Source organism: Neophocaena asiaeorientalis, unplaced genomic scaffold (assembly GCF_003031525.2).
Source record: "Neophocaena asiaeorientalis asiaeorientalis breed wild unplaced genomic scaffold, Neophocaena_asiaeorientalis_V1.1 scaffold606, whole genome shotgun sequence".
In the NCBI taxonomy this organism is placed as follows: Eukaryota; Metazoa; Chordata; class Mammalia; order Artiodactyla; family Phocoenidae; genus Neophocaena; species Neophocaena asiaeorientalis.
Window position 1 is genome coordinate 1,628,435 of NW_020173687.1, and position 12,927 is coordinate 1,641,361.

Sequence of the window (12,927 nt, forward strand, 5' to 3'; positions counted from 1 at the left end):
GGCGGCCAGCTGCCCGGCCGGCGCGGGGGCCGGCATGATCCTCGGGCCAACTATGCAAGGGGCTCTGCCCGCCGCCGCCGGCCTCCCACCGCCGGCCCCCGGTACCCCCACCGGGCTGCCCAAGGGCTCGACCAGCGCGGTGACCCAGAGCCTGCCCAGGACGCCCTCGGCCACCACCGGCGGGATCCGGGCCACGCTGACGCCCACGGTCCTCGCCCCACGCCTGCCGCAGCCGCCGCAGAACCCGACCAACATCCAGAACTTCCAGCTGCCCCCAGGTGAGTGGCCGCGCCGCCGGGCGAGTGCGTTCGTGCCTCGCAGCTGGGCGTCCAGGAAGTTGTCGCGCTGGCAGGACGCGGAGGTCATGGGCCCTGCGTGGGCCTGCTGCGAGCGGGGGTGCGCCTCTGCCCCGGCGCGGGACGGTCCTGGGCATGCGAGTGTGTGTGCGGGTGTGTGTGTGTGATGTGGCAGTGGGGGCCTCCTACCTGGTGCAGTGCTTGGCTCCAGCTTAGTCCTTTGCGTTGCAGAGCTTCTCTGCCAGGACTGCCAGTCCGGCAAGTGGGTCCTTTGCTCCCTTCCTGGCCCTGCGTGCCCCTGCCCAGTCCCCGCACGGTGGAGAGCAGTAGCAGCTGGTGCTCCGGGGACAACTTACTGGGTCGTTCAGCCTGGGCCCGTGGCTTTCCCATGCTTGGCACTTCCCTCTCTGATTTCTGGGATCAGGCATGTGGTCTGTGTCCTCATTGAACTCTTCTGCTCGTTTATTATGCTGGGCTGTGATTGGTGTCCCCTGCCGGTGGGCTAGGGACCCCCCTTTCCTGGTGAGGTCGGCGGAGTGACGCCCCCTCCACGAGGCTGGGCAAGGTTGCACGGAAAGCTTTTGCTGCCTTGCTGACACCAGGATGGCAGAGTTCCCAGGTGAGCCTGGAGGAGTCGCGGGGCACACAGCCTTCCTGGTCGGAGCCCTTGCCTCACGCCCGCTCTGCAGCCGTGTTTCAGCACTCCTCGTAGGCACGGTGTCGTTCTGCACGGCGTCCTCACTTAGAGGATGCCGGTTACCTTGATTATTACCAGTGAAGTCAGCGGTGGGCACGTGCTCTCCCATCAGCGGGTCCCTCGGAGGTACAGACGGTGCAGGAGGACCGCGAGCCTCCTTGACCCCACGCTCCATCTCCCGTCATCTCGGCAGCTCTTTAGGTTCGCCAGCGAAAGGTGCCCCACGGCATTACGTGTCCCGCTGCTTTGTTTCGGGCTTCCTGGGCAGAGAGAAACTCCAGCACTGGAGGCTCCCTGTCTTCCCTTCCATGCCCTCCGCCTCGCCTGCGCGGACTCGGAGCGCTCCTCCCCTGCTGTGTAGTAACGTGTGCCGCCGTACTGGAGTGGTAGAAACAGCACGTCCTGTGCCTGTGTCCCCCATGCTTTCGGAAAAGAACGGTTGGTCACCTTGAGAGGATTTCAGCGTCTTGGAAGGAAGGATTTGCTGTCAAAGTGCTGTGAGGTTTGGAGCCGTGGTGAAGTCTGGCAAGGACCTGATGTCACACGGGTGGGAGGAGGGGAGGCTCCAGCCAAGAGCAGCGTTTTTGGGTGGTTGTGGGAGCCCCCCTGCTGTGAGGGGAGGAGGGGGGGTGTAAGTTACTTGAGATGTGCGGGCTGCCCCTTACAGCACAGTTTGTTTGTTTTTGAGTTTGTAGGAGGGTTTTATTAAAGGTTGTGTTTTGCTCATTATGTGTCTTTTGACCTTTTAGTGGAAGATATGTTTGATCTTCAGTAACGTTTAAAAAAGAGAATTCGTGGTTGTAGCACATTATGGAAAATGTCAAAATACTTTTTACCTACTTATTAAAATACCTCCTCATTGGTTCTCGGCACCTTCCTCGCTCCTAGCAAGGCCGGTTCCATGCGCTGCACTTTTGTTATTGAAAACTGGTGTGAGCTCGTCAGTAAATTTTGCGAGACCGGCGCGCTGTGCCTGGCTCCCAGGGCGGGGCGGAGGCCATCGTCGTGTCCCCCGTCCCCCCCCACCCCCCGGCCTGCCTGGATGGTGCCTGTAGGTGTGGCTGTTTGGGGTTGACTGGATCCCCTTGGTCTGGGCCTCTGCGTAGGTGAAGCCTTCGCTACCTTATTTCTTCTGGGGGGAGGAAGCTGTGGTTTGGAAAGGGCACCTCTGTCATCTTCGTTGCGATTGACCCTGGATTCCCTCTCATCTCCTGTGCTAGCGGTGTGTTAGAGATGTCTGCATGTGACAAGTAGGTGACTCCTTGAAGAAAATTGTAAAAGCGCTGACTCTTTGCATGAGTTCTCACGAGTCTTTGCATTAGTCCCACGTGTGAGAGCAGAGAACAGCTCATGTTGACATTTGGGTGACAAATGCTGAGAGCTGTGCTTTAAAGGGGCCAAATGCTTTCTAGAAAATAAAAGATTCGCATTCATCTCTTCATGCTCCCCTCCCCCCACAGTTGATCTACTGATTTGGAGCGCTGATTAATTCCGCTGCTTCACCTTAGTAACAGAAGAAGCACAAAAAGTATAGTTAAAATTACTACCAGCGCCCCACAGCAGAGTGCCTTCTTTTAAATAGCACAAATTAGTTCTTTAAATCAAAGTGACAGATTACGAATATTCTAGTTACCTCGTATAATTGGTCAATCGGAAAATATTAAATTCTGTTTGATGCTTCCTTTTCACTGAAATTTTTCATCATAAAAATGTACAAAGTGGAGGTGGAACTAACTTGTAAAAATAACTGTTGCTTGGATGATAACTCATTCTTGTTAGTACTCAGGCATTAGGGGTGGGCAGGGTTTTCAAAGCTACGCTTAGGTGTCAAGTGAAGTAACAGACTGTTGGCAGTTGGAGCGTGGCTGAGAGAGGCCTGCCCCTCCCAGTGCCTTCCCTCCCTGTAGGTCAGAGTCCGAGGGGGGAAACAGAGGGACAGAGGTTTCACCGAGTCCCTGAGGGCCAGTCAGGCCTTGCATGTTTCATCCCCACAGCCACCGTGAGCACGTGTTGAACTTGGTTTCAGTAAACTCAGTCTCGATATTCCTTGTCAGGACAGTTGTGTAAAGAGACGTTGATGTTATTGTAATTAATTTACTCACTTAAGGGTACCAGAGTTTCAATTTTATCTGCTGTGGGGAATGATAAGAACACATAAGCCTTCAGAGAGATTGTTGCAGCAAAGGCAGTGGACCCAAGAACAGTGAAAAGCACTAGTTAGTTCTGTACAGCTTAGAATGGGCATAACGTCGAAGTAACGTTATTATTATAGTTGAAAGGAGAGAAAAGTGATGCGACACCGAAATTGGCGTGTGCGCAAATGGTTTTAAGAGATCTTTTGAGATCGATGTTACGCTAGAGATGCTTATTTCTAAAGGTTATCTTTTCTTGCATTTTCAGCAGTGTATGTCTGTCTGTTCTGCTTTCACAGAGAATTTGTTCTCCCGTGGGTCTAAGGTTTGGCTGAAGTGTTGGTTCTCATTCCGGGATAGAACACCTTTCCTCCATACCTGGGCTTCGGGAATGTTTGCATGGGGCTGGTGGCTTAAGATGAACACTCGAGGCTGCTGAGGTCTAGGGCAGGGGTTCCCGTCCTTGGTGAAAAGAATTATTGGATGGTGGGGAAAGGGGAAAAAGAGTCCAGGGTAGCAGACTGTGCTGTGTGGACCGGGTTGAGTTCTGGGAAGGCTGATCCTGAGCCGGGTGGCAGCCCCAGAGTTTTGGGCTCTGGACGTCTGGTGGCCGGCTTCGGCAGAAGTGCTTTGGCACAAGGGATGTTCTTAGAAGTTTAGATTTTGTTACTTGAGGGCACTCTTGACCTGGGACAGAACATATGGTTCTTTGGAGTCTCAGTTTCCCCAGGTGGAAAGTGAGCTTGACCATTTTGTGAAGCACTGTGAAACTGCATCGGGAGGAGCGGTGCGCGCCACCGTCAAGTAGCGTTTATCCACACGCTGTCTCAGCTCCATTATGTTTCTCACTGGTTTCCAAGCAGTATGTTGCTGTAGATGTAGCAAAGTCTAAAACACAGTTTTATTCCCATCAGAACCATGCCCAGATTGGACAGGTTCTCAGTGACCGGGGAGCCTGGTGTGGTGGCCAGCTCTGGTTCTGTGAGAAAGTTGCTGAGGTTGTCATCACAGGTGGGCCATAGACCTGGGGGACATGTCCTGGAAGCCGTGGGGGACAAGGGGGTGCAGCTGTCTGCAGAGAGAGTGGACCTGGGCAGGGGGCTCACTTTAGGCCAGAGGCCTTCACTGAGTTTTTCTCTTGACATCCTTAGATAACAGTGACATTTGAAAAAAATAAAAAACAAAAAACTTTTGGGGAGCTGTACCCGGCCAGCACTGGGCATTTTTGCTTAGCGTAGCAGAGGTGGTGTCTCTGAGTTTGCTTCCACACCGCTGGCTTGGAGGCGAGGCCCGTGGCGGGCAAGCAGGCGGTCACTCTTCCTTTTTCTCTGTCCCACCTTGGAAGCTGGCTGTCCGCATCGTCTTTAGGGTGGATGTAGCCGTCTTGGTGACGTGGACTCATCAGGATGAGGCTGCACACGTAGGTGGGTGTCTTTCGGAGCTGGTGGTTCTCACGTTTTAGCAACAGCCAGGAAAGGGGTCCCTCAGGCCCTTCCGGGGTGTCTCTTGTCACTGCGCTCCAGGGCAGTGGGCCCTGCCCTTGTGGCGGAATCACCAGGGTTTGAAGAGACAACTTTCTGAGTACCACTGCATGAGGGGTGCGTCCTTATTTGCGAGGGCTCTGGAAGGAAGCAGTTGGGAAAGTGGTCTCCTGGCTAGGGGGCGGCTGTCTCGCCCCCCAGCCTGTGGGGTGGAGCCTGGGCTCTGGCCGCTGCCCGCCCCCCGCAGTGGTGTTTGATCGGAACTGGAGCGGCTCGGTTCAGACCCCGCCCTGGGGGGAAGCGGCTCAGTGGAAAGAGCAGCGGTGCACCTGTCTGTTTCCTTGAAGTCGTAATGAGATGCCGGTGGTTCCTGACATGCTTCCCGAGCCCGTTTCAGTGTAAATGTAAGCTTTCCTCATCTTAAATGATACCTTTTAAGAAAGCTTTTTCATAAATCACTAGTCGTATGTGAGTTGATCAAAACATAATTAAAACCGTTTTTGAAAATCTTGAAGCAGAGATTTTGAAGGACTCTGGAGAAACTTGCCTGAGATTTGGGGTAATGTGCATAGGTCTTGGAAGCACTTTTCCTTGTCTTCGTGTCGATGGCCAGCAGGAGACTCAGGTTTTCTTGATTGTCTTGATTGATTCAGCCGCCGTTCAGAGCTCTCACCTGTGAAATTTGTCTCAGGCTGGAGGTCGGCAGCCTTTTATTTAATCAGGCCTTTGATAGTAAATAAAACAGTCGAACCAAGTAAGAAAAGCAAAGGACAGGGGAGCTGTTTGCAGCAGGACCCTCTGCCCTGGGTGCTGTGCGCCTGGCGGGTGACTGAACTGTGTTGTTTCCTGCTGGGCCTGAGGGGACCCTGGCTCCTGGCCTGTGAGTTACAGATGCATGCACTTCAGAGCTTCTTTCTTAGAATAATTGCTCTTTAATGCTCCGTGAAGTAGAGCAAGTGCTATAAAGTCATGATTGAAAATTGGAAACTTTATATTTCTAGGGTAGGGCTGTGCACGCTTTGAATAAGAAAATTTGAAATTTAAAAAATAAACGTATTTATCTTTGGCTGCGTTGGGTCTTCGTTGCTGCGCGCGGGCTTTCTCTAGTTGCGGCGAGCGGGGGTTACTCTGTTGCGGTGCGTGGGCTTCTCATCGCGGTGGCTTCTCGTTGTGGAGCACGGGCTCTAGGCACGCGGGCTTCAGTAGTTGCAGCACGTGGGTTCAGTTGTTGTGGCTCACGGGCTCTAGAGCACAGGCTCAGTAGTTGTGGTGCACGGGCTTAGTTGCTCCGCGGCATGTGGGGTCTTCCCGGACCAGGGCTCGAACCCGTGTCCCCTGCACTGGCAGGTAGATTCTTAACCACTGCGCCACCAGGGAAGTCTTAAAAATTTTGAATTTTATATATCCTCGAATAGCTACACCAAGGAATTAAAACCTTTAGTAAACAAAGAGATGCAAAAAATGTCCACAATTTAGATTCCTCCCCCGCCCCCATTTGAGAAGTGCATAGACGTCGCCCCTGTTTGTCCGGCTTCCTTGTCCGGCTGCCTGCCTGTCCGTGCTGCTGCATGGGCGTGGATGGAGGCCGTGGATGGAGGCCGGGGGAGCTCCCCACCCTCCTGGCGTGGGCATCGTGAGCGGGGCTTGAAGCAGGGCCTGTGACTGCAGAGCCCCTCTGCAGCCCTGTGAAGCTGAGTTGGACTTTTGTCCTTCCCTCCTGAAGTTAGAGCCTGGATGGGAATTTTCTGCCTCTTCCACATGGCCTGGGAGGAAGGGACATGCACGCTGATTTTGAGCCCAAACTCGGGAGACGTGTGACCAGGTGAAGAGGAGGACGCGGGATATCCGCGCTGACACTGGGGAACTAGTATCCTCCAGGGCTTGTTTCCGAATGTTCTCTAGCTCCAGAGGTTGGGGAAATCCTAAAACGGTTCTTACGACCGTATCAAATTGGATGTCATATTTTAGAACTTAGGGGCAAGCGGTAAGAAGGTTCTAGCTCTCAAGTGACTTGTTTTGGCGGGGGTGGTCAGTGGTCTGAGTAGACACCAAGTGGACAGGGCGGGACTCTAGTAGCCAGGAGATCTAAGCCCTCCTCCCCAGTGCTGGGCGCGGCCTGCCAGGTGTGTGTCCGCTGGTCGGAGTGGCAGGTGTTGGCTGGACACTCCACAGAGGGCAGAGAGGCCTGTGGGGTCAGCGAGGAGCCTGTGAGCTTCGGGGAGGGAGAGGGCAGCGCACACCACTCACACGGCCGTGTCTCAGCATCACGGGGAGAAGGCGAGAAGGCAGCTTCTCCACTCCGAGACTTTGTGCTGAAGTATGTGGACAGCTGCTCAGGAAAGGAGTTTAAAGGAGTTTTTTACACCTCTCACAGGGGAGCTCACCTTCATAAGGTTTATGCAGACGGACGCTGGGTGGTAGTGAGCCCAGCACATGAGAGACAGGCCTGATGCGTGCCTGTTTGATCTGTAAAGATGCTGTGAAATAGTAGCATCTTAGGTACCACGACACTTCCTTGAAGAATTAGAAAGGAAGCGCTCTTGATGGATTTTCAAATGTAACTGTGTTATTAAAGTCCTTAGTCACTTGAAAATGACTCCTTTCCTCACCTGTTTTTTCGGATCATAAAATTAGATTTATTCCTTTAGGAAGTTTGGAAAGAGAGGGGCCCTGTGGCCCGCCTTCTCCTGCGTGAGTCTGGAGTGCAGCTCCCACCCCTCAGCGATCTTTGAAGTTCCCTTTGTCCGCCTGGTCCCCCACTGCCGCGGGCCAACACTTCGTCGCAGGCCCCGTGACAGGCTGCTGTGCTGATGTGCACTGGTTTGTCACGAATGACCCTTAGGTGGCTGTCCTTGTGTCCACTCTGTGTGTGTCTGCTGGGCTGAGCACTTTCAGGTCTTTGATAAAGATTGTCTTCTGAAGAGCTCGACCATTTACGCTTTTGAAACCATGGTTTTTAGAAATGTGGCCAAAATACGACTCTTTAGAAATCGATAGTGTTCTAAAGACTTCTTTAGACAGTTGTATCTAGTTTTACGTCACATTTTTTTCAACCAAGTGAGGTTAATTAAACCCCTTGATTGGTGGAGGTGTTGATGGAGAGGGCGGCCCGATCTCACTCATGCTTTCCAGGTGTGGACTGAGCCAGTGAGCCAGGCTGCTGGGGTGCCGGGGTCCAAGCTGGGGGCCCCCAGTTCCACAGAGCCCCGGCTGTCAGGGTGCTGCGTCGTGCTGGGCAGCAGGCAGCGGACGAACAAGCGGAGCCTCGGCAGGGTTTCTCACGCTAAGTTGATGGAGGAGTGGACGAGGGACCAGCAGGTGCCGCTGGCCGGGAAGCCCTTCCGAGCAGGCGAGTGAGACCTGGGTGATGAGAAAGGAGCCACGTGCCGCCTGGGACCCGGGTTCAGGCAGAGGAGGGAGCCAGTGCAGGGGCCCCAGGGCAGGTCAGGGAGGGGCTCCTGGGCCGGAAGGGTTTGAGTTTATTCCAGGTGCGCTGGGAAGGCTTTGGAGGGTTTTCGGCAGCGCAGCGGTAGAATCCGAACTGCGTTGTGAGAGCACTTTATGTCTGTGGCCGGGGTGAGGTGACCAGGGCAGGACGGGCAGCGTCCAGGCGGGGGCAGGTAGCCGGGCCTGGGGTGCCGGCGTAGGGTGGAGCGCTGTGGACTTGCTGATAGGCTCAAGGCCAGGGAGTCCCAGAGGGACTGAGATTCGGGACCACAATGACACGGGAGAAGGTGGAACGTTCCCTGGGTGGGCAGTGAGGGTGGGGACAGATGTGTGTGTTTGGACACGTTAAGTTTGAGATGCCTATTCCCAGAGGAAACATCAGAGGTGGGTAGTTAAATATAAGGCAGGAGCTTGCGAGAGAGGTTGGAAGAGGTCAGAATTTGGGAGTCATGGCATTCGATGGGATTTTTGGTTGTGGACGGTCACCCCCAACGGAGCCTCAGCGTAGACCCAGCGAGTGAGGGCTGCCTCCTGGGAGAAGGTGGGGAGTAGGCAGCCCCCTGCTGGGGCGGAGTTGGGGCGGGCAGAGGGTCAGGAGGAAAGGGTGGCCCTGAATGCTGCCAGCTCTTTGGGGAAGAAAAACATGGGGCACTTGTTTTAAGAGTGTTTTGTGATGCCGGGCGTTTGTCATTGAGGGAGTGCCGTTCCCTGGCCTCTTTGCCGTTTTATTTATGAAAATGGCTTAGAATGAACATCGTTACTTTCGACACGGTGCGTGAGTTGATGAGCTCAGGTGATTTGCAGTCCTCGACTTCCTGCCATGTGCAGATGGAGGGATGCAGGGGTCTGTAGGTTTCTGGAGCCGGTCGGTCCTGTGAAGGTGACCTCCCCTGATGAAGATGCTGAGACTGGAGGTGAGTGGCTTTTCAGGGACCCGGCGGCCAGTTACTGAGGGGCTGGGCCCAGAGAGAGGCCGGCCAGCTGGGCCTCCAGGGTGCCTGCTCCTTCCTGTGCACCCCTCATGGCTGTGCCGACTTGAAACAGCTGATGCACAGGGACCAGGCTTTTCACGGGGAAAATCCATATGGCGAGAGGCTGTTCCCAGGGTGAGTGTGCCCGCCACCCGTTCTGGAGACACAGGTGCGGGAGGGCGTGGAGTGCCCGGGCCGCGGGCTTCTCGGGGTGGCAGCGACTGTGCTCTGCGGTCCCGGCTTGGAAAGGCCCCTCACTGCGCCCGCGGGCTCTTCTCTGCACGGGCCACAGGTGCTCCGGTCGAGGCCACCTTGCCGGCTGGAAAGGGTGAGCGGTCAGGAGGCACCCTGGCCTTGAGGCCCGGGACCTTTCTCCTGATGGCAGAGGCCGTGGGCTCCTGCAGCCTGTGTCCGGGGGCTGTCTTGGTGGGCAGTCAGCAGCCCTACTCGTGGCCCCGCAGGCCAGGGCAGTGGTTTGAGAGCTGGGCACTCGTCGGTCAGCAAGCACTAACTGAGCACCAGGTTCAGGTCCGACCTTGTGCTGACACAGTGTGGTCCTGTCCTCAGGGAGTGCCTTTCTGATGGGCTCGTGTTGCTGAACCAGTGTAGGTCGGTGCGTGAGGGCAGGAGTGCGCTGTGTTATGTCATTTCTGAGATGCAGTGTCATTAGTCACATTACTCCCCTGGTGTAATTTCTCAAAGTAGAGGTTCTGTCTGTTACATTCAGTTCTGGAGGCTCCAGAGTTTTCTCTGCTGCTTTGGACTGATTAGATAACAAGTCAGGTCTGGTGCCACTTAGTTATGTGTTTGGCAGTTTAAGAAACTCAGTTCAGAAGGCTCACTTTGGAAGTCCTCGGGTGATGTAGTAAAGATAGCCTACAGCTGGGCCACGGGGAGGCAGGCAGAGAGCCCTGAGCCAGAGCTTGTCAGTGATTGTGTGGGTCTGGGCCTCGGTGCCTGGCCTGGGCCCTCGTGGACTGACCCCTGCTTCCCTTCCACGCTGAGCAGTTGGGAAACGGCTGCCTGGTGCCGCCTAGCGTCCTGGTCCTGGAGCTGTGGGGGCTTTGCAAACGCGCCTCCGCGGGGGGCTCTGAGGCTGCGCTTGGGGGTGCTGTTGGCTTGGCGACCTCGGGGCTGCCAGCAGAGTCTCCTGGTGTGGGTGTGGGCTGCCGACCCGCTGGGGACCTGCTTCCCTAGAGACAAGTGTTGTGTCTCCGGTCTAGCCTTAGCAGGGTGGGACAGGTGAGCGCAGGGATGCGTGGGCACGGGCAGAGCAGGTGGAGAGTATCTGGGCTCCATTCTCCGGGTCAGCACGGCCGGATGGCAGGAGTACACCGTGTGCAGGAAGCAGGTGGGGTGGGGCCCGGTGTGAGCCCACTTTCGAGGCTGTGCAGGGACACCACTCGGATCTGTGTTACCACCTGTGTTGTGCCGTGTGTTCCTTCACGTGCGAGCTTTCTCTAGTGCGCTGAGCGGGGGCTACTCTTCATTGTCGTGTGCGGGCTTCTCATTGCGGTGGCTCCTCTTGTTGCGGAGCACGGGCTCTAGGTGCGTGGGCTTCAGTAGTTGTGGCACGTGGGCACAGTAGTTGTGGCACGCGGGCTCAGTAGTTGTGGCATGCGGGCTCTAGAGCACAGGCTCAGTAGTTGTGGCATGTAGACTCAGTAGTTGTGGCTCGTGGGCTCTAGAGCACAGGCTCAGTAGTTGTGGCGCACGGGCTTAGTTGCTCCACGGCATGTGGGATCTTCCCGGACCAGGACTCGAACCTATGTCCCCTGCATTGGCAGGCGGGTTCTTAACCGCTGCACCACCAGGGAAGTCCATGCCTGCCTTCTTCCTCATCAGTCAGCGCCCGGGTCACAGCCGTACGTCACGGCCGCTCTTCGTTTTGCCGAGAACATCACTTTCGGACGCTTCTGCCCGTCATCAGGCGCCAGCCCCTGTGCTGCTCCTGGACCCTGGCGTCTGTGGCCCCCAAGGCCGAGCAGGCCCTTCCTCAGGACTGCATGTCTCGCATGTCTCTCACTGAGTCCCAGCAGCGGGGCAGGTGGCTCTGAGCCCGTACAGGTGGGGCTTCCTGTGGGTTACCAGTTGGTTTTGACTGTGGTCTCGTTAGCAAAGCAGGGACACCTGAGGGCAGGGAGCGTGGCTTGTGTGTTGCTCCTCTTTGACCTCAGCATCAGCGTGGCGCTTGCGTGGCGTACGTGCTCGCCGCTGAGTCAAGGAGGCCTGGGGGTGTTTGTGGTCTGTCCGCTCAGTAGACAGGCCGAGACTTCAGGAAGCTGTTGGTGGAGACCAGTGGAGGACAGGATAAGTGTGTTTGGATCTGAGATGTGTAGACGTGAATTAGTCATGGTCTCTGGTCATGTAACAGTTTAATAAGCACCTGTGACACCCCTGGCAGCAGAGCTGGGTCCCTGCACACCTCCCACGTGACTGTCTGGCCCCCCACCTCTCCGGCCGCGGCAGCCGTTGTCCCCACTCGTGGCCACCACACCCTCGTTTCCACTTCGTACCTGCTCGTGGCGTCTTCCTGAAGGTTGCTGAACCGTGTGTCTGGTTTTGCCATAACTTTGCAGAGAGAGCCGTGCTGTGGGCCGTCTTCTGGGACCTCGGGTGTCGCGGTGCAGGAGTCGTCCTCCTGTAGGGCGGGCGGTCCTTTGTCACCTGGGGACCCCACAGCTTCTTCAGCCCCGCTCACCTTGCTGGGGTGTCCAGTGGGGGAGCAGGGGGCACAGTCCTGTCGCGGGAGGAATCGCAGCCCAGGAAGTGCTGCCCCTTCCCAGCGATGTGTGGGATATGCTGAGCTCCAGTGGGGGAGCAGGGGGCACAGTCCTGTCGTGGGAGGAACCGCCAGCCCAGGAAGTGCTGCCGCTTCCCAGCGATGTGTGGGGTATGCTGAGCACAGGCCAGCTGTTTGCTTACGGAAACTCACGCACTTGCTTCTAGACGCTTGAGTTACGGTTGTCCACTAGATGCCCAAGTGAGTGTCGGCGGGAATTGAGGTGTGAGTCAAATTCAGAAGTGGGTTCAGGGCTGGGAACCTGGAAGGGAGGGTCCCTGAAAGAGGGATGGTACTTTAAACCAGGGGGTCGGTGTGCTCGCCTGGTTTGGGGGACGGGCGGGATAGCCAGGGAGGAAAGAAGCGCCCACAGATGTGTTCTGAGACCTTCTGACGCCTGATGGCGGAACAGGTGGATGCAGCTGCAGAGGAGATGGGGGAAGAAGGGGGCCCTCGGGGCGGGGAGGCAGGTGTGGGGTCAGGAGTGTGTCAAGGAGGTGAGTGTCTATACCTGGCAGGGAGGTGGAGACGGAGCTGCCCTTGGGCTGGGCCCTGGAGGCTGGTGACCGGAACGGGCCAGCCTGGGGGAAGGTGAGAAGGGCCCTTGGGGTGTCAGGACAGTGCTTGGGGACTGTCGGTGGGGCACATGCCAGTGGAGTCTCAGGAGTCTCAGTCTCTTTGGTTGTTTCTGGGCTTGTTTCTGAAAGATGGGAGATTTTAGAGCATGGCTCTCCGGTGGAAAGGTGACGTGAGCCACACAGAAAGTTCAGTTTCCAGTAGCAGTTAAAAAGGACAAAAAACACGAGTGTACGACAAGATGAAAGTAATCCTTTTAACATATTTTGGCCCACTGTATCACGTCGGGCTGTCACCCGTGTCCGAGTCACCCTGAGCTGTTGGCGCGCCTGCGGACTCAGCACAGCCCCTCCTGGCGCTCGAGGTGGCTCCTGGACGTGTACCTGGGGACGGAGAGTGCAGCGGGGGAAGGAGGGTGTGTGGTCAGGCCCTGGAGGAGGTCGCTGGGGGCCGGGCACTGAGCTGGAGGGCACTGAGCCCAGAGGGCGGTGTGGGGGCAGGCTGAGGACGGTGCGGAGCCAGCCCTTGGGGTGGGGAAGTGGGTA

At 56.4% G+C, this 12,927-nt stretch overlaps 1 protein-coding gene across 1 annotated transcript in view; it reads left to right on the forward strand.

Moving 5' to 3' along the window:
- The first annotated feature begins 6 nt into the window (after positions 1 to 6).
- Positions 7 to 12,927, forward strand: part of TAF4 (TATA-box binding protein associated factor 4) — a 72,481-nt gene continuing 59,560 nt past the window's right edge. Inside the window, exon 1 of the mRNA XM_024750196.1 lies at positions 7 to 278. Coding sequence (XP_024605964.1) covers positions 35 to 278 — 244 coding nt within the window. The 5' untranslated portion in view covers positions 7 to 34. The remainder of the gene's footprint in view (positions 279 to 12,927) is intronic.